The sequence below is a fragment of the Nyctibius grandis genome, chromosome 27 (assembly GCF_013368605.1).
Source record: "Nyctibius grandis isolate bNycGra1 chromosome 27, bNycGra1.pri, whole genome shotgun sequence".
NCBI classification, from domain to species: domain Eukaryota; kingdom Metazoa; phylum Chordata; class Aves; order Nyctibiiformes; family Nyctibiidae; genus Nyctibius; species Nyctibius grandis.
Window position 1 is genome coordinate 2,376,643 of NC_090684.1, and position 21,478 is coordinate 2,398,120.

The following is a 21,478-nucleotide window of genomic DNA, read 5'->3' on the forward strand; positions in this document are numbered from 1 at the left end:
TACGCCAGCGAGATGCTCCACCCTGGAGACTTGCTCTCACTACCCTTTCTGCTATTGATTTTTCTTTTAGCAAGGCAGGCATTAAGCAGGGAAGAAACGGAGGGAGCACGAGCTGCTGTGTTGCTGCGGTTGTTGAAGAGCAGCCGGGACGGGAGGAAAGCGTGTGGGCACGTTGGTTGGGGTGTCTGGTGGTCAGGAGCCAGGGCCGGTGACTTTCTGCCAAATCTCTTGCCCTTGTTTGCCCCACTCCAGCACTCCCGGGTGACACACAAGGGCTTAAGCAGCGGGATTCGGGTGGTGGTTTGCAGTCGGTCTGAGCCGCAGGGGAACACCCGCCCGGGGCTTGCCGGAGGCGAGGGGGGAGACACGCACGGGACAAGGGTTTCGATGAAAGCCCCGCTGAGCAGGAGGCCTTGGCAGGGACCCCTGGAAAAGGTCCACGGCGGAGAGGAGATGCTGCCAGCACCAGGTGAGCCCTCGGCTTGTCTGGCATCCAGCTCCCAGCAGCAGCTCCAGCCACCTTCCAGTTAGCGCAGCCTCTGTGGCTGCGATTGCTGCCTGTATCCAGGGCCGGGCAAAGCAAAAACGTTCTGCTTATAAAATATTCACAGCGTTAAATGAAACAGTAGATCAGGTTGGCGTTTTCGAAGCATCTTGGAGAACTTAGGCACACACCTATTTTTAAAAAGGCAGCGATCCAAATCCCATCCCTGGTCCAGAGAAGCGAGCTCGAGGGAAAGCCGCTGCAAAGATGCTCCTGGGCAGCTCCATCTCCAGAAGTGCCCAGCAAAGATGCTGGAGCAGCCGGACCCCTCCAGCAGTCCCCGGTCCTTCCTGAGCTCCTGGGAGCCACTAATTACAGATAATAACTGCCATGGAGCGTGGAGCTCCCGTACCCCAAAGCTGCTGGCGGGTGAGGCACAGGCTTGTCCTGTGCTGCCCTGCACAGGGGGGAACAATCCCAACACCGAGCCCCCGCGCTGCCGCGTCGGCCCCCAGACACCCCGCATGGCAGCAGCTGTAATTTTGGCTTCAGGCATGCGAGGGCCACCCGGCCCGTGCACAGGGCATCAGCTCCCAAGTGCCGCCGGGGCGAGCAGGGCTGTCATCCCACGTGCCCGCTGCCGCCCGCGCTGGGCTCGGGATGGGGCTTGCCTCCGTGAAGGGTTGCTGGTGCACTGGAAGAGCAGCAGAAGAAGAACCAGCTTCTTGCTGGGTCGCCCGGCCCCGTGGATGGCGGTCCCAGGAGATAACTTTGTGAGAAAGTGCCAATTATTAATATTTTAATTACAGCCAGATGATAATGAACTGAAAAGCTTGGTTTTTTTAATCAAAGCTGTGATGGCACCCGGCCCTAACAGGACTCAGCGGGACGCCCAGCTCCTCGCCGGCAGCGTCGGGAGGGTGGGTGCATGCACGGGGCTGCGGCACTGGGACCTCCCAAGGAGGGGACGATGCTCAGTGGGAGCCCGGGGAGATTTTAAAGCTCAGCCCTCACGCAGGATGCCCAGAGCAGAACCGTGGCATTAAAAATCACGCTGCAGCCCACGTCCCCGACAGGCAGAGCAGCCGGCTGCGTGGGCACGCGTGGGGCTGTGCGTTGCGTGAGCAGCTTCCGCGGGGTTTGATCCGTGCCTGGCTGCGTGATGCCATCGCTGGGTCCCGACCCGCCCTCCGCAGCAGAGTTCGGCTCCTCCAGTGCTGATCCCGCACGAAATCCAGGTCACTCGGCTGCGCCAGCACCTTTGAGAGAACCTGCCCCCAGTTAGCTGGCCATGAGCTGGAGGAGGTTTGCACGGACAATTCACCAACGAGACAAAAAGCCACAAATCCAGGACTTGCCGGGAATTATTTATTCAGCTCTGCTCTTGGCGGGGAATCACGGATGCGCCGGTTGTGCCACGGAGCACCTTCCTCCTCCCGTCTGCTTGGAAATGGGTTATTTAGTAACTGGTGAGGCCACCGGTGCTGAGTCAGCCCGCAGCTAATGAACACCCTGGCTGCCCATTTGAAATTTATTGCACCTATTAATTACAACCATTAGCTGCAGCCAGTGAAATTTTTATAATGAGGACCCTTGCGACTTTGCCTTCCTAGCAGCAAATTAACTGTGTGGGGGGAAGAATCAATGGGATCAGCATACTTTACAGAAGCGATGTTTTAATTAGCGATTCTCTGCAAACATGCCAAGCAACAGCTTCTCCGTTCATTATCTCTCCTTAAAGGGATGGTGCTTCTTTTCAGGTTAGTTTTATCCCGGTCTCGTCTCCTCTGTTGTCGGGTTTCTAACGCACTGCTGCTCATTATAGAAAGTGCTTTGAAGTTGGTTTTGTCTTAGGTCTGGTTCTAGGCAGTGAGGTGGCCAAGGTTTGGAGGGGGGGGAGCAACCCTAGGAAATAATAATGGTTTTGGAAGCTTGGCTGAAAAATAGCTGCACTGGATGGACCCTGTGGGTGTGAAGAGGGGGACAGGGAGTGTGGGAAAGGGGTTTGTCCCCACCAGCGAGCCCTGGGGATGTGGGACCTGAACTTAGAAAGATGCTTAAAAAAGAAAGGACCAAAAGTCCCAGGCGAGGATCCCTCTGTGCAGGGAGCGTCTGCATCGCCCCGAACTGCCACGCTGAAAGTCCCTGCGAGCCCTGTGAGCTGTGACCCCGGGCCCTGCTCCGGGGGCTTTACCGAGGGATTTTATAAAACCAGGCTGGTGATCCCCAAACCATCAGTCACTCCTGAAAATCTTGGCTGTAGAGGTGGACGGACTAGCTGCCATGAAAGGCAAATGAAACGAAATTTCTGGGAACTTTTCTACATTTCATTACAAATGATTTAATTCCGTTCGGTTTCCTGCAAAAAATATGGGACCAATTTCCATTGCAAATGATCCCGTTTCCCAGGAAAAAAACACCAAGCTGGCGGCAGAAGGCGGCTTTGAAATTCAGGGTTTAAAATGCAAAACTTGGTGGTGTTTTTTTCCAACCAAGTGGCTAAAAGTTAATTCAATGGCGTCTCTGAGAAAGAGAAAAGCTGGGGCAGGGTGAGAAAACCAGCTGAAACGAGAGCTCCTGGTGCCCGAGCAGCCCTTCCTGGGGCCCGTGGCCACCGCTGTCACAAGGCTGTGCTGAGCCCTGCCTGCACTCTGCCTGCACCCTGCCTGCACCCCTGCCTGCACCCCTGCCTGCACCCCATCTCTCCCTGCCCAGCACCTCCCTCCCGACCCTGCCCGTTTCAGCTGCCCGCCTGCCCAGCCAAGCCCAGGGAAACAGGTAATTGCTGGGCTTGGGAACAGACTCTGTCCAGCTGGTTCAGAAAGACATTTTTTAGGGCTCAGGGAAAGTGACATTATTAAAGTGAGCGTGCTGATTTCAGACAGCTCCCAATTCATCACCGTGACAGTGACAAACACGGCCCGGGGTTATGCAGTTGACTAAAGAGAATTCTCTAGCTTTACATTTTTAATGCTCCTCGCATTTTCTCTGCTGCAGCGGAGTTTTATCCAAAGGATCTTCTCCCCTGAATAGAAAGGGCAGCGTGGGGCTGTGAAGCATGCCCAGCCCTTGCAAATCAGGCAGGGCTTCTGTCATCCCTGCCCAAGCCAGTTCATTTATTTTTTAATTATTCCTTGCTCCTTCAGGATCCTTTTTCTACCTTTTCAAGAAGAACAGGAGCGTCAGCCTCAGCTGGGCTGCCTCCATTCTCCGGGGCTCATTCATCATTGTCTGCTGCCTCAATGGGAGGCAGAGGGTCAGCCTGAACAGCCGCCGCGTTACAAGCTCCTCTAAATATATCAATAGCTCCCTAATGGAGGCCGGGGTCCCAGCCGGACCGCCCAGGCTCTCGGGGCGGCTTTGTGTCTGCGGGGGGGACGGCCGGGATGGGCACGACGGGGACCTGGGGTGGCACGGGGCAGCGGGGATGGGCATGGCAGGGATGTGGGGTGGCACGGGGCAGCAGGGACAGGCATGGTGTGGACGTGGGGCGGCACGGGGCAGCGGGGATGGGCACAGCAGGGACGTGGAGTGGCACGGGGCAGTGGGGATGGGCATGGCAGGGACGTGGGGTGGCATGGGGCAGCGGGGATGTGCATGGCAGGGATGTGGGGTGGCATGGGGCAGCGGGGATGTGCATGGTGGGGATGTGGGGTGGCACAGCGCAGTGGGAACTGGCATGGCGGGGACATGGGGTGGCACAGGGCAGCAGGGACAGGCACCCACGGGGCCGGGAGCTGCTCGGCTGAGGCTGCCTGGGAGGTCTGGTGCAGACGTGTTCTCCTGGTTAATATGGAGAGTGTTCAGCAGCAGGGCTGGCGCCGGGCGGGACGGGGGGAGCCTTGCGCTGGCGAGGAAGGTGTTTGCTGAATCGGGGCTGGCCCCCGCGCAGCCCCTCCGCACCAGCCGGACCCTCCAGAATCCCATTCTCAGGCTGGTAACAAAAAGCAGCAGCACAAAGAGCCGCGGAGACCTGCCGCTACGCTGAGGAGCCATTCAGAGCCCGAGACTCATTAAAGAGCCTGTTGTCGTTGTTTGTGAGCTCCAGAGGTGGCCTTATTTAATTTGGGAGCTACTAGACAGGTACCCAGATGGCTGGGGAGGGGAGGCAGCAGCAGAAGTGAATTAAACGGGACGCCTCTCGCTGCTGCCGTTTGCTTTGTGCTGCAGCTGGGCCCCTCGGAGAGGGGGACCGCGGGAGGGCAGGGATGGGGCATCACCCCCCTGCAACATCACCGCTGGTGAAGAGCGTGTAGAGATAAGAATAAAGCCAAAGCTTTATTCCCTGTGGTTCATTTTCTCTGAGCTGTCCCCGCTGTGAATTAGGGCTGCTCCAAACCCTGCCAGGGCTGCAGGCTGAGGGCTGGGGGCTCTCAGTTGAGGGGGTCACTCTTTGCTTGCTGCTATTGGTGGCTGTGAGCCTCGGGAGGTGACAGTGCCTCCTACACAGAGGTTGCCACTTGGTCCTCCGACAGCCCATCATGCCCATTTCACAGATGGGTAAACCGAGGCCCCGAGCTGCCCCTGTCTGTGCTGGTGCTGATGGGGAGCAAATGCTGAGCTCAGGCTCTGCAGGGAGCCCCAGGCAGTGACCATGCTGTGGGTGCTGAGGACCCTCTGCTCTCCGCACGGCTGGAGGATGGCACTGTCGTGGTGGTCAGGATGTGACCTGCTGGGCAGCGCAGGCAGCGTGGGCTGGGCACGGCTCCCTTGGGGCACCGGCACCGCCTGTTCCGGGGCAGAGTTAGAGCTGGTCATCTGCAAACTGTACAAAAGCTACAAATTAAAGCAGGGAGAAAATGAAGGTTGCACTTCAGATAGTATTTGTGTGAGTATTTGTTATTTATTTAAAATAAAACCCCAGCCTTTCATTTGCATAATTACATTTTGCAGCTGTCGGGCCATAATGTGGGCTGTGCTTTGGGGCATTATTTTATCGGCTGAAAACGGACACAAAGAGAGTGAACTCTGCTCTCAGCTGTGCCTCTTTGTGCCATGCACCGGACTTTGGGGGTCTGTCCTTCGCCCTCCGTCCTGCCCGTGCATCCCCTGTGCATCTGCAGGAGCTGCCCTGACCCCTCTCCCTGTCCCCATCCAGGTCTCCCAGGGGTGCTCCCACGTCTCTCCTGCTCCAGGTGATGCCCCAGTTCACCTTCGCTTGCTTCTGCGGGCTCCATGGCTTCTGCAAGATGAAGAGGAAGAAAGAAGAGTCCAGCTCGGAGCAGGAGACGGTGGTGTGAGGAGCAGACTCGTGCGTGTGCCCCGCCAAGCCGTGCCGCGGGACCCCGGCCCCTTCCCCTCGGTATGCTGGGACTGCCGAGGGACACTCGCTGCCTCCTTTCTTGCCTCTCCAAGGACCAGCTTCCCCAGGGCATCACCCACTGCCTGCGCTGTCTCGGGGTGTCTCAGGGGGCTGGGGGCTGCTTGGCCAAGCTGGTGTGCCTGGGATGGTGCTGGGATGAGCGTGGAGGGAGCTGGTTAATCTGTTCTAACACACTTATCCTGCAGCTTCTCTCATTTTCTCTCCCCTCCCTCTTCCCAGATACTTGCCTGGCCAGGGAAGAGCTGAAGCACAGGAATGACCTTGCTGAGAGGCAGAAGCAGATGCTGTGGACATTATCCAGGTGCTGCAGCAGTTCTGCCCGGACCCCCAGCCCGGTGCCCACATCCCAGCGGGGCAGAGATATCCCTCCTGAGCGAGCCAACCTGCGAGTCTCAACAGACAGACCCTGGAGGGGTTTTCAAAAGCCAGGGCCAGACCTTGTCCCTCCTGGAGTCGTAGTGCCAGAGAGGCTGGCCCCTGGCTGGTAAGTGGTCCTGCTGCTGCAGAACTGGCTGAACGTAAAAACAAACTGGTTTGGGGTTTGGTTTTTATTTTTAAAGTCCGTCTCAAGCAGATGTCTGTGACTGCAAGAAGCCATTCTCCACGCCTCTGCCCTGCCTGGTCCCACGAGTGCAGCACACCGGAGCGTTTCGGAGGCACCAGACCCACAGACCGGGCTCGGACGCTGCTCCCTGTGTGACCGGTGTGGCCCGGGAGATCCTGCGCCGCGGGCAGGGGACACCTTGGGCTGTGACACCACTCCCTGCGCACCTGAGCCATGAGGCTCAGCGGGAGGTTGCTCTTGTTCGACATACGGGCCAAAATCCCTGAGCTCGGGGCACCTGAGGCTCACGCCAGGGACATTTCTAGCACAAATGTGTCCTCCAGAGCAGAAATCCTTAAATTCTTCCATACTGTGCTTCCCTTCTCCATATGGAGACCCCCAGAGCCGGGGGACTGACCCCGCTGGTTAGTCCTGCTCCTGCCACCGTCTCCTCCTGCAGTGGTCAAGCGTCTGCCTTGCGCCCCGTGGCCGTCCCCACGGTGCCCCTCTGTCCCCCACCCTGTCTGTGTGTCCTTCCCACCCACCGCTGAAGCCATACGGGAGGTCCCTGCATGCTGTGCCTTCCCGGAGGTGTCTCGGACAGACATCCCTGCTCAGACACCCTCCAAACAGCCCCAGGCTCTGCATGCTGGAGAGCCGGTGAGTGTCGGTGAGCCAGGGTGTCCCGGGGGTTTGGGGATCACTGCTGGGGTCTCAGTGCCAGGCTTCCCCTCCCTGGATGCACCCGGCATTCGAGATCTCATTTCAGGCACCAGCAGCTGCAATGGCCCCGGTGCTCCCGTTCTCAAGACGTGCTGGAGAGCAGCAGGGACAGCCCCTAGGAAAGGGTACGTGCTCAGGGACAGCCGTGCCTGCTGCCCGTTGGCATGGGGGGGTATGGACTTGAGCAGACTGACACCCCCATGGAGCCCCACTGGGGGACGAGCACGCTCAGAGAACAAAGCCTCCCCCCCGTGATTAACTGCCTTGCCCTTGCCAGGGTTTGTCCAGTGCTCCCAGCCCAGACTCGCACTGGGCAAACAGAGCTGTCTGTGCTGCTGACAGCTCCCCTTCGGAGGAGATCTGTTGGCTCAGCCAACATTCAGAATCAACACAGCTAGTATTTTATTTTCTTATCCAAAGGATTTAGCACAAAAACCTGAGCCTGGCCAGGAGCACCAGTAACACGAGGTGCAGCTGAGGAGCTTTAAATCCTCTCTGCTGGGTGCCTGCTGTCCGGGCTGCGGTGGAAGCACCTGACTGGTGTGGGATGTGCTGCTCAGAGCCGGGCAGCCAGCTGGGACGGGGCACAGGGGCACGGACTGCGCGTGGTCTCTGTGTGTCAGACCCCAGGGCTGGCAGGCTCGGTGCACTTCCCTTTTTCCCCTCTTTAAGCCCAAGTGATGTGAGCTGTGCGATGCAGCGGTGCAGCCCCCAGGCAGTGTTCCCAGCCGGGTATTTCCCAGCTGGGCTCCAGGTTTTGCCACGGGAAGGGGCACACAGTGGCACGTGAGGTGCCAGCCAGGAGAGCGGCCCGGCTTCCCTGTCATTTGTCACCATCGAGCTCAGCAGATTTCAGCCTGGCGTGCACAGATCGGTGGGTAATGCTGTGCTTAGTGCAGGCTGTGACGTCTCCTCTGGGACCTCTGGGGCTGCATCAGCCTTTTCCTCAGGCAGCGCACGAGGAGCTGCTTTGCCAAGGCAGCTTCACTCAGGCTTTACAGAAGGTAAATTATTACTGTGGGGTTGCAGGGGTTGGCCCAGTTCATTACCATGTAACCTCCTCTGCTAAACCTCTAGGATTACAGATCCACCATGGTTCGGCAGTTAAAGATGTGCAGCGAAAGGCTGCCCTGAGATTTCGTGTCTAGGGGGAGGCTCGGCGTTGCAGCCCTGGAGATGCAGCGGGTGCGTGATGGGATGGTGCTTCGGGGGCCCCCGGTTGTGGTGGGCATCCGTGTGCCTCGAATATTCCCGTCTCCAGTGAGGGGTTCCCAAGTCAGGTGTTTAATGAATGTAGCATGTAAAATTGGGGCAGGCAGGCACCCATCCACACCGGTTAGATGTGCATTTGAAAAGACAATAAATGAGCCAAGAGCAGGATGAAGTTAAAGCGCTCGAGCTGCAGTGATTTTGAAAGAGAACTTCCCACCTCCCCGACGGATGCAGCTCGCAAAGCAACAATATGTTTTCCACCATGGCTCCGAGCAAAATGGTTTGCTCCTGGATTGACCTCTATTGTGTTCATAAATGGCTCGTGGTGCTTTTTGATTCCCCCATCATAGTGACTTGACCTCTAGATTTACGGCTGAAGGTCCTTTCATCTGCACATTGTTTCCCACCAGACTCCAGCCTGGCGCTTTCTGTAGCAAACCTGCCAAGCGCTGAGCCCTGTGCCGCCCCTCCGAGCCGCCCAGCCGGCTGCCACGGACAGATCTGCAGGGGGCAAAAGCAAACGTGTGGGTTTTTTTTCCTCTCTTTCCAGTGGCAGCACTTTAATCGGGCAGCGTATGCTTCTGAGAGTGCGAGGGCTGGAAGCTGACAGCTCTTGTCACAGTACAAACACTCTCTCCCCGTCTTTCTCTCCCCCACCTTTGCACAACCCCTGGCATTTTTATAAACTAGGAGCTGGCTTGTTGTTCGGGATTTCCTCGTGCCCTCCCAAGTGACAGACACCCTGCCTTGCCTCTTCCACCTGGCTTTCGCTTCTCCACTCCAGAATCAACTGGACCTGAGCGATACTGTAGTAAATATCTCCGGCAGCCTGATGAAATCTGCAGTTCACGGTCGGGCTCGGTCCTCCTGGCCAGCTCCTGCTCACCTCCCCGTCCCTCTGTCTGCCCATAGTTCAAAAAACAACCGATCTTTGAGGCTGCCCCAAAACGCCGCGTTTTTCAGCAGGTTGCCCTGAGGACAAAGCGCAGGCGGTCGCAGGCAGCTCCAGGTGGGCACGGGGAAGCTCACGTTGTTTTGGGAAAATGCTGACCTTGGTTTGTTCCTATTCTTGCACATCAGCACAGCCTCCCGGATCGAGGGGGTGCAGCCCCAGTGCTGTCCTTGGCAAGGACCTTCGGCTTTATCTGTGGGCGAAAAAAAAAGAAAGTTGGTGAAACACAAATGCACAGTCCCCCTGTAACACGTGGTGACCACACAAATAATGCGCCCATGGACTTAAACCACGAGGGATTAATCACTGCTCTGGAGTTTATTACCAGTGTAAAGATACGGGTCAAATTCGACCTTTGTTTTATGCCAGTATAAATCCAGAGAGACAGTCTGTATAGTGAGATGTCTAAAAAAAATATTAATTATACAGAAATGAGCTTGGGCTGGACCCCAGCACTCAGATTTCTCCTAAAGGTGTCTCAGCCCCATCCCTATGCAAGTACACCACAAGTGTGAGCAGGCAAAGACAGGCTCGCAGCGGGCACGCGCTGAGGAAGACCTGACTCAACAAAGCCCTGCTTAAATTTAAGTGCTTGCTTTGGGATTTTGCTCGATCCAATAAATTTGCCTAATTCCCCCCTAATAAACCTGTATCGATCCCTGCAGAAGTGTGCAACGACCCGGCAGAGGGAAGGGAGCAGAGCCGTCCGTGCAGCATCTCCCTCCTGTTGCCTAACGAGGATCAAAGCATTAAACCTCTTTTTATTGTCCTTTTCTTTTATCCCACTGTCTGGATTTCATCACGAAGGGACCTACCCAGACTTGTTCCTCAGGAGTCTCCCAGCCCCAGTAGCCATAGAAACCGGCTATTTTTAGTCTGTTTTCATGATACCAGCAAATGACTTTTCTCTACTTTGGAGAGACAGAAGCCCGGGTCAGCCCTGCGTGCCGGCGGGTGGTAAATGAGTGTCCTCGGCGAGGCAGGGACCTCTCCTGTACTGTACGTTTGAGAAAATAAATGTGGCATTTGTAAATAAGCGCACATATCTACGCACAGAACAGATTACTTCCTCTTGTATTTCCTACACCAGAGACAATATTTATAAGAATTTTTAGAGTATGGATTTTATAGCCATTTGGAGATCAGGGGTTTTGGTACATGACAAGCTGCCTCCTTTTCTGAGCTGGTTCTTCAGAAGATCCCGTAATACAAATTACCGGTGTTTGGAAATGCAATCAATGCGGGTAAGAGCACAGCGGTACTTAAAGCATAAATCAGCCCCACAACAATGCCTTGCAGCCCTGGGATATCAGTAAGAGTCGCAGCCAAAGGCTTTTGAAGTCAGATGGAGAAACACATTTGTCTGAATAATTATGGGGCGACATGCTAATGAGCAGCGCTGGCCGGGGAGTTCAGCACAGGGAAGGGAGCTGGGGCAGAGCATCATTCTCCTGGAGGGTTTTCTTAAAATGCCCATCGTCTCTCAGGATGGTCCCTCACCCCGGCACCCCTCGGGGGCATTTCCCCAGCTGCTCCCTGCCCTCCTCAGGGGTGCAAACGCTGCGGCAGCTCCTGGGGTGAAGGAGCATCCCAGCCAGCGCCGTGTCCTCGGGGAGCACCGTGGGAAGGGATCAGCAAACCTCCGCCGAGCAGAGACGAGGGAGATTGTTTCCTTTTAATGCTTGCCAGGTATCCTGGAGCTGTAAATACACCGAGCCTGACGGCTTCTGCTGTAACGTATCTAGTTTACAAGATCGTACTATAAATTATAGATGCATATCATGACTGCGGTTTGCACTGAGAGACTCGCCTATTGATCTGTCTCCTGCTGGTTAATATTCGGGACTGCCGCGGCCCTGCTTTCGGCAGCAGCCTGCTCTAGCGGGTCGTTTGTACGTCTCTGTCTGCACTCGGAGCAAGCACTTTCCTGGCCCGTCTGTACGAGCATGCGGGGAAGCAGCTAAGGCAGCTGCTGTAATAAACCGGCTTTACGATACCCCTCTGAGACACGGGTTTCATTTCGCGTGTGCTGCTCGCGGGCCTGAGCCGGGGTGGGAGCAGAAGGGGAGGGGGGTTTGGTGGGACTGTGGTGGGAGAGCGGCAGAGGCGGGGGGAGATGGACCTCCCTAACCCCTCTCTCTTCCCACCAAGCCCTGGGTGCAGCTGGGGAGTCTCCCTGCAAAGTCACTTATTCACACACGCACAGAGCAGCTGCAAAGCAGAAGCTGCAGTAAAATCCAGTGGCGGCAGCTCTAGTAATATTTAATACAGCGGCTGCTGGGACGGGTTCCCAAGTCTCGAGGTGACCGTGGATATAAATAAAGGTGACACTCGTAAGGGCAGTCGAAACGTTATAAACTTTAACAGATGCTCATTGAACTATGGGATGGGCACGGAGAAAGGCAGCAAAACCATCCTGCAGTGTAACAGCAACACACACCCCGCTCCATCGCTGCCGGCCACGGGCAGCGCTCCAGCTGAGCACGGCCCGCGGCGCAACTCAGCGCATGTAACGGGGCCGGGCCCTTTAAATCTGGGCGGGGTACAGCCCGCGGGGGGCGCGGCCGACCGGGGAGGGCGGGCGGCTTGAAAGCCGTTAGGCGGCCTGGCGTGAGGGCCTGCGGCCTGCTCCGCCGGGACCGAGACCGGACCGGGGGGGAGCCCCGGGCAGCGGAGAGCCCCGGGCAGCGGAGAGCCCCGGGGACACGCTCGGAGGGGCTCGGCGGGGCGGGAGGGAGCGTGTCGGGGCGCGCATGCGCGGGGCGGTGCTCAGGCTCTTGCAGGCAGGCCGGGAAAACAATTGCGGAGACCTCGTGGCGCAACGGTAGCGCGTCTGACTCCAGATCAGAAGGCTGCGTGTTCGAATCACGTCGGGGTCACGGTTCCCTGCGGGGTTCACTTTTACGCTGAGCGGGGCCGGGCGCGGGGGGTACCGCGGGGGCCACCGGGCCGGGAAGGTGCGGGGTGTCGGGGTGGTGGAGCTACAGGCCCCGGGGTGGTGGAGCTACAGGCCCCGGAGCGGTGGCAGTAGGGCTCCAGCAGACCCTGCTCAGCTCTAATTTTTGCTCTGGGTGGGTGTGATGTGCCCTTGGCCTCCCAGGGGTGCTGCAGCCCAGCGGAGGGGTCTGGCAGACCCTCGCCCAGAATTAATGAAACCGAAGCACGGTTCTGCTTCACCCTTCTTAAGTTCTGTGGGTGCTCTGGGTGGGAGAGGGGTGCAGGAAGGTTCGGAGGGGCTGTTAGGGGCATAAGTGAAGAAGCTTTGGATGACAGAACTCTTTCACTATGATTTTTTTCCCAACCACAGGCACTACTCTCAAGGACAGGGTAGGAAAACAATTTTAGATGGAGTAATTTTTCAAAGGTGATAGAGTTCAACTGTGTCGCTGGGAAATGCCCAATCTTTTCAGGGTACCAGTCCTACACAGAGATGACCCCAAAGTGCTTGGGAAATGTGAGCGTGTTTGGTCCCAAGGGATGCTGGAGGACCGTGTGTGGGTGAGTAGTGATCCGGAGAGGTGGCATCAGCTGGGACCCTCTCCCCGATGTAAGTAATGTTTTAGGAATGTTTTTGTCTTCAGGCACTTGTCCACACTCGGAGGGAACTTTGGCAACAGACTTTGAGAGGATAAACAAAACTCAACCACGAGTAACTGGAGCACAGCTTTTAAACAACCCTGGGTGATGATGCCCATCTCCTGTGATGCTACGTGAGTTAAGTGGTGCCTTTCTTTTTGCTAAGAAACCCCAGCAGCAGCTGAATTAGATACTTGTTAGAATTAAACATAACACATAGTGGTCTGTGCATAACTTTTTTTCCTGCCTTTATGACGGTAGCAGTAGCTCTAGCTTTGAAGCAGACATGCACTTTGTTATTTTAAACTATTTTACATTTGGAAGGAACAATAAAGGCAAAGTCTAATCTGCAGGATGGAGAAAGCTTCTAAGTGGTCATTAACTTTAACTGCTTTAACCTGTTCAGCAGATGATGGGTTGTGTACACCTGAGCTCCTGCAGTCTTGATCTCTTTCCATTAAATGGCTTTTGTCTTGACTAGCTTTTCTTTTGAACTTCATTGCTTTATAATAGCACATAGGAATGATGCTTTGAGCTTCTGCTGCCACAAAGATTACCTTTGTGTGGAAAAACAGCACCAGACTAAAAGAAATAGAAATTGAGTCTTTATTGCCCTGCACTGCCTTCACTGATACAATTTTAATTAAGGAAAAATGGCTGGGCAAAAAATAAGCTCATATCTGGAAGTGTATATCCACAGCCATGTGCTCCCTGAAATGTGCAATATTAAAGTCATTTGTAAGGTGACAGCTGGATATGTTTAACCCTCACTCTGGAAGTTTGAATAAATATGTTGCAGGTGTTTGCTATGTGGCTAGTAATTAAAATGTGTGTGTAATTAGTTTGGGATTTAACGGTGCTGTGGAAAGGGGTGGATGGGCTTAGCAAGTGACTGGAACCCCTTAAAAGGATAACTCATAGAACTTGAGTATTTGTCTTCTCTCTTCTCAGTGTTCTGTTACTATTTAATATTTAAGCCTCTTTCTTTTTTTTTTTGCTAAAAAGCTTTTCAGGTTACTGTTAAATGTTTTAAGTGGTGACATCACAGAGTAGTTGCTAACACCGAACATCGAGGTAAGGGAAAGGACACCCTTCCAGCACCCTCTCTCAATGCTTTAATTAGCACTCAGGACTCCAGCTGATCCTATGAGGAGGTAAGTGGTTTCTTCTGAAACACTGGAACCTTTTATTTTGTGTAAACATCCCCACCTGTGAGCTGGTGTGGGCACAGCCGGGGTCTGTGGGCCATTGGAGCAGAGCTGCAGTGGTGATGATGGACTTTTTCTGCTGGTCAGGGCACATTCATGAGCACTTGGAGCTGAAGTGGTCTTGCTGGAGAGTGATTACCTGATTAAGCTTGGTAAGGTCTAAATATTTTGTGAAAGAATGACACCAGTGAGACAGAACTTCTTGTGGAAGTCAAACGTACCGTGCTATGTGATTTTCTTCAGTTTCACCAGATAAAAAATGAAATGTGAAGGCAAATGTAGTAAATATGGACTGCAACACCATCTCCTGAGACCTGTGTGGTCTGTTCCCACTGTGATCTGTGGGGGGCAGTGCCCATCTTTCTTCTTTCCTGCCATATTTTGTTGGCTGATAAATAGAGGTCCCTGCACTGGTGCCAGGAGGTGAACAGCTTTGCTGCTGTGATGCGGGCTCACCTGCCAGCCTTCCCTGGGCTGCTCCTGAGGCTTCCTCCTGACTTTCATTAGGAGATGCTGAGAAATTAAATGGGAAAATTGCCAATATTTGGTGATGCTCTAATGAAGGGAGTGCTGATGCTGAAGGGGCTCTGTTTATATAAAACCTCATCTTGCTAAACCACCTTTCGTCTGAGTATTTGCTAGTGGTGTTTGTCTATACCTATAACTTGGATTTTGTGTCCTAGGAGACAGGTACCTCTCTGTGGCTCACAGGAATAGAAACAAAGACTCTGTGAACATCACTGAGGTCATTTCATTTTATCTTGTCCCAATTGCTTTACTTACTAGTGTAGAGTGAGGAAAGAGTATTGTTCCAGAAAACAATCTAGAAAGGCATTAAAGAGCAGATCTGAAGCCTCTGTCCTTTTAAGGGGAAGCAAATGAGGTGTGGCTTTAGGCAATTTTGCTCCTTAAAACAAACAGTCTCTGATCTCTGGAGTTTATTTCCCCCCCGTCTAATCGGGATGGCAAATGTTATAATCAAAATCAGGTCACGAGAGACCAATGCATGAAGGAGCAGCTGTTGCATGCAGTCATGCACAATATTTCTGTGCTAGAAATGATTCATTTTGTCTGTGTAATATATATGGAAATGTGCTGCAGGAGCATTGCTGAAAATAACCTATTGTATTCATGCAGCCCCAATACAGCTGATCTGTGATTTGTGGATTTTACATACCTTTTCCCTTTTATATGTCAAATAAACATAGGCAATCTGCCTTTTCGTTAGGTAGCATTACTTGACCATACTTAATCTGTATGTATATGCTTCTTTTAGACTGACCTATCTGAATGCAATACCTCCAGCACTGAAAGCATAAACTAAGTGAAGGTTGTGTCCGGGAGCTGTGTGGAAAGAAAATCAAATCCTCCTGCAGAAGCATTCTGGATGAATGGATAAAGGAGGCAGAATAAAGAGAATGAAGGAGGGAGACCATTTCAAAGGTCTTATAATATTCTGAAAAATCTGAGCTGAAAGGGACTTTTACTCTTTTCACTCAAGGAGAACATTCTGTGTTTTAATCTCAAAAAGCCTTTTGGGGAGTTCCTTAGTACTAAAAGCTGTTTTGCCCCCACCTTTTCTTTATTGTTATGTCCTTTGAAGTTCTCTTCAAAGATGAAGCCAAACTTCCCATTTATTCTACAGACTGTAATGAATATCCAGCTTTGTTTAAGCAATTAGTTTGGTGGGGTGATTTCTGTTGCTGTTTTTTTAAAAAAAAAAAAAAAGTTCCAAAATCCTGAGTGGTTTAGACATGTTTTGGAAAAAAACTAAGCCAGCAGCTGTGCATTGGACTAATCTGACAGTGTAGCAGCTGTCATAACAAAGGCAGAGCTGGTTCAAACACAGCTCCTTTGTATAGTGATTGAAAATGATTTAAAGGAAAAGGTTATTTACTGGTTCTACTGCGTTGAGCTGTGGGGCTGGATAAGTGACCGTTCACTTGTTTTTGGTACGTGATCCCCAACAGATGAATGGGCTCTTAACCACTGCTTTAGCTTGCTGTTTCTTGCTGCTGGCTTTGTTTGCAGTCCCTCTGTGTTTCTGGAACCGTGCTATGTAGGTGCCTGCCTGGGTGCTGCTCGGTTGGTGGCGAGCCATTTCAACACGCACACAAAGCACATCTGTAAGCAAAGAATGCTCCAGTGAATGCACAAGAGGATAATTAAGCAATGCGATTTGTAAAGATGTCCTGAACTGCAGCTTTTAAAAATATCAAATTATACAACCTGGTATAGGTATTTCAGACTAATTCACTTCTATTTAAGGCCCCTTTTTTTCCCCCCCATTTCTCCTCATTCAGACAGAAGTATCAGAGTAACCTTTGGAACAAAAGACTTCAAAGTGACAGCAGTCTGTGCCTCTGGCTATACTGAAGTAAGTAATCTGCTAATGCATGAATATTTCATGTATCTACAGCTAAATGAAGGAAATTGCAAGTTGATATAAACTGATGTTCTTTGTATTGGCTCATGACAAATGCAGTAATTACCTCCAATCAGTTAATTATAGCATCCTTTTGTGGCCTGCCTTCCACTTTCTTGAGCTTGGTTTTGTAAGAGGAGTGTTTGTTAAACTCACAGTTCTGCTATAGCTGCTTCACTGAAGTGCTTTCTTGTTATGCTATTGGAAAATATATTGACCTTTAATACCATAGTGAAAGTCATTTGTGTTTCCTCAGTCCATCTTGCTGCTTTCTCTTGTCTATACTCTTCACACCTGGAAATGTCTGAATATCACATGAAGCTGCTTTTGCCTGATGCAGATTACACTCTTGCTGAGATAATAGCAGAGGAAAGTATCTGTGCTTGTTACACATTAATTTTGTTATGCCTTTGCATCTATCAATCCCTAAATCTAGAAGCAAGCTTAAATTGGACTTCCATTATGGTTTGCTGCCTCCTAATTCTGACTTTCTCGCAGTGATTATTCAAGGAAGCCAGGTCCACTTGTGGCAACAGAACATTAAACTGGGCTTACTTGTACGCCGTCTATTCAGACAATCTAGTAGCTTTTGATGTGTATGAGATGTTCATAAGAATAATTGTGAAACTAGTGACTAATGGAAATGAAAATTGGTGCCACTTTATGATCGGCCATCTCTTGCATATATTAGATTCTTAAATAGAAAAGAATTAGATAAAGGATTGCTAATTAAGAATAGAGTACATATCAGATGACTAATTAGTGATAAAATACAAGCTATCTTGAGGATTGCTTTGCTCACTTATGGAATGTAAATTATTTCAGGCTTTTAGTTATGTACATTTAAATCAACTTTGCATTGTAAATGTATGTGTAGACTTGTCACAGGTGGAAAAATTGTAAGAAGTTTCTAATTTAAATCAGTATGAATAGCAAGAGCATGGTCTGTGTTGTATGGCATTCAGGGCTCACGATGAGAGGCTCTAATTACGTGGCCACAACCTCCATTAATGACTCTGTCTTGAAATATTAACAAGTAGAACAAATACCACCGGAGGATGAATTACCTATAGACCAGACGCAGGGACAAGAGAGATCAGCTGGCAGCAGTCCCCAGGCTGTTTGCAAGAAAAGGATATTATGGCGTTGTTAACTTAACAGTAGTCACCTCTCTGCATTTCCTCTGGGCACAAAACACTTCCAAGGTACAGCCCTCAAACTAGTGCCCCATCCAAGTGACACGATGAGTCACGGAATCTCATTTCCCTTACTAACCCAGCAGTTCAGAAGCGCAGCCCTTGGTCTCTTAGTCTTAACCTTAGAGATCTTCCATCTTATCTGAATTTATCTTAACATGCACTTCCCAGTGCGGTGTAAGGATCCTGAGTCAACTCTGAGCAAATGAGCTTGCTCATACCAGAGGAATTCTGGCAGGGTAGCCAGATGTTCCCCTCAAGGCATTCCGCTTCCTTCTCGGCATAGCATGTGGCCTAGAAGATGGCTCTCTGAAGGTGGTATTCCCTTTTGAAGAGAATATTTAGGAGAACATTTTGATGTAGGATAAATTCCACTGAACATTTAAAATTTAGCCGTGCATCATCTTGAAAGAGGAGATTCCGAGTGTATCTTTTTGCCCATGTGTAATGTTAAATGTAAGTCATCTGGGAAAAGTACAGTCCTCAGGCTTCAGCCCTGGAAATGAGCCCTATTGCATAATGTTAAAGATGGTGGCTAAATCTTTGCAGGGCATGGCCATCGGTCTCCTTGGCACGAGGTTTCTGTCTCTTGGTGGCACCCAGCACAACAGAACCCCGGTCCTGAGTGAGGCCTTGGAGCATTAATGTGACAAGGATGTTGATTATACCACTATTTTCCTTGCATGCAGATGAGTTTGTTGAGCTGCTGTGATGAGATGATGTGTCCAGAGGCAAAATACCGTTTATTGTGCATTACTCACTAACTTGTGCAATAAATCACTTTAAAGTAGTAGTTCTTTTTTCCAGCAGAATGAGAAAATGGTGGACAAGAGTCCACTGATATACTGAACACAAATTAATATTCCTGAGGCATCCATGTTAGACACAGTAGGCCGCAGGCAACCAGCCTTTACTTTAACCTAATTTCTTGGTGATTTTAAGTACTTCCCAAAGACTTTTTTTTTTTTTTTTTTGGCTATCTGCAGAACAATCCACTTTTAATGAGATTATTTCAAGGCAGTTTCCGTTCACTGAATCACTCCCCATCAAGAAGTAACATGGTGTTTCTCATGTCTGGGCACCATCCCTATTAGACTCCTGTGATCATTGATATGCATTTACTCTTTCTCATTAGTGTTGTTCTGATAACACCAGGACCTCAAAAGATGAAGCATCCTCCCCCTTGAAATTGAGGTGGCCTTGCTCTAGTAACCTGCAGCTTGTTTGGTAGCTTTGCTTGCTAGAAATGAAAAGCTTATGCATTAAGCTCATTGAATCTCTCACCATACTTTCTTTTTTCATCAGATAAGTGGAATATCTAGTGATGGAACTGACAAAGGTGACCAACGTGAAACATGCTTTTCTGATTCTTCACCTCCCAGAGGAATCAGGTACCATGCACTTAACCTGTCTCTTCTCCTGCAGCTCAGGATCCCCTCATGGCTTCCCTTGGCTTTACTGGCCTTTAGCTACCTGCAACCATGCTTAAGATCACGCACGTGCAGAAGCAATTTTGCAGCCAATCTATGAGGAGCAGAGGGGAACCTATACAGGAGACACTGGTCAGAGGTGCGTGCCCAGCAGTCACGGTCCAACCAAGCTGGAAATGAATTACTGCAGATGGACACAGAGGGTGTTGGTGGCTTGTCACAAAAGCATCATGTGACAGAGCCGAGAACAGAACTTCTTAATCCAGGGAGAACTGGGTAAAAGTGTTGTTACAGATTAATATGTTTGCCCATGAACTTAACTTTGGGGATCAGCAAAACAGAAAAATGCTGAGAAATGGAAATGTTTCCTTATGGCAACCTTTGAAACAAAGCATCTTGACTTCTGAAAGCATTTCATTTTCAAATGGGTCTTTTTTTTCTTTTTAAAGCACAAAATGCTTCAACGTTTAACCCCCAAAGGAAGGAAAAACCATGTTCTCTGCAGTTTAAATGAAAAGTTTGGGGGCAGATTAAGAGTTAATTCACCAAAATCTATTACAATATATTTTTATAGAAAATCAGAATTATACACTGACGTTTTTTACCCACGTCCCCCTTCCAGATCTATTCTTTACACAGTCTGCTCTTGTCTCTTGTCGCTGCCTGGTCTGTGAATGATTAACCCTTGTCGCTTCCTTTGAAGACCAGCGAACAAAACGCTGCCGTTCAAAGTCCCTTTTCTTGCTCGGCCATCCAGCTCTTTCTCAGAGCTAGACGTGGCCGGCAGAAAACCCCAGGCACTTTGTACCCTGCACTGAATATATTGACTCTTGTTGGACTGGGCAGGAAGGCAGATGTTGATACCAGACAGTTTAGCAACGGTTTAGCAAGAGTAGGCCTCAAGAGTAGGCTCTAAAAGGCCTACTTTGTGTTACCTTTACACACAATCAACTTTCCTGTCAGTAATTTTCCTTTCAGCTGGAATAACAGAGGATAACAGTATGTTCTGAAGCAAACTGTTGTAGCTAGAGTCTGCTTCTGGGACTGATAAGTGTTATAGTCGTCAATGATTCTTGCTTGCACTTAGCCTTAGAAAATCCAAGGTCTCTGTTAAGTTCCTTGCTATTTATAAAAAAGGGCCAAAGACAAACAAGACTGTGAAAAACAACTTTGTGATGTCTGAATTAACTTGATTCCCAAACTCTGGCGCCGGAGGAGAGAGAAGTCCAGTGAGAACCAGAACAACATCTTCTCCTTGAGGCCACCTGCACTTGGCAACAAGAAGGCCTCAACTACACTTGCACAGAAGCACAATTACGGGGGATTGTGACCACTAGAGACCCCCAGGGACCACCCAAGGCCCCTTCCCCAATTTAGTATGCATGTGCAAAGACAATTACATAATATATTAGCATATGCATAAGTTTCTTGGAATAGGTGGGCTTTTCTTGGAATTATATGACTATTCATTTTTCTGTAATGTATATAATGAGTATGCTTTTGTTCCTAGGTGTGCATGCTAGGAGGAGAGATCTCCCATGCACCCAGTGCTGCAATAAACCAGTGTTGGCTTTCTAAACTGTCATTTGGTTTAGAGAATTTTCTTGGTTACTATTTTCCAGTAACAATGTGATCTTCCATTCTCAGAGACTCTCTCTTAGTGAACACAGAGGAGCTGCAGCGGGTGATACCAGCAAACCACGGCTGTGTTTCAGTATTCTGGTACCCCTGCGTGGAGATCAGCTCTTCCCAGCCCTGCTATGTCTTGCATAAACCCTCTTCCTGGGAACAAACAGCTTTTTTTCTACTTGTATATAAACATGGATTTATGTTCTGTTTTTATAAAATGCATGCAAAGCCAGACACATCCGTAGCCTAAAGGGTTAGACAGCTTAAAGCTCTTTATTGCTGCTGCTGAAATTCTGCTAACTGTAGCTAATTTTAAATGTTACTGTGCATGTGGGGTTCTTTCTTTTTTCTTTCTTTCTTCCCTTCTCAGCAACTGTCTTTTCGAAGTGCCTGCCTGTCCTGAAACGATGTCTCTCTGTGTTTGTCAAATGGGCAGACACAGCTGGTGGACTTCTCCCCGTGGGTTAAATATTCTGATTGAGAGATCCCGAAGCTCTTGGCTCCTGTCTCCACATATTAAGGTGACTATCTGCACTGTAACCAGCTCAGGGCCCTGCAGGAGGGAGAATTAATTAATTAACTAGTTAATTAACTGTCAGGTTGCCAAATCTCTGGAAGAAATGGCAGGGAAGGACTGAATGCTGTCTCTAGTCCCCCTGCACTGCTCTCCAGTCTCTCGTGGTCAGCGGTGCCAGGGGGCTGTGTGCTCCAGCCACTGCTGGCACAGAGATGTGCATGGGCAGATCTTGGTCCTCTTGCATGTTTTTCACCTTTGT

The 21,478-nt window shown here is 50.8% G+C and overlaps 1 protein-coding gene and 1 non-coding gene across 2 annotated transcripts; both read left to right on the top strand.

The window, feature by feature from the left end:
• Nucleotides 1-5,622: 5,622 nt before the first annotated feature.
• Nucleotides 5,623-5,724, top strand: BLACAT1 (BLACAT1 overlapping LEMD1 locus). Its single transcript, XM_068419150.1, has one exon. The coding sequence runs from the start codon at nucleotides 5,623-5,625 to the stop codon at nucleotides 5,722-5,724; it is 102 nt and encodes a 33-aa protein (XP_068275251.1).
• A 6,321-nt stretch (nucleotides 5,725-12,045) lies between these two features.
• Nucleotides 12,046-12,117, top strand: TRNAW-CCA (transfer RNA tryptophan (anticodon CCA)). The gene has a single exon. It is a non-coding gene; the product is annotated as a tRNA-Trp (tRNA).
• Nucleotides 12,118-21,478: the final 9,361 nt, after the last annotated feature.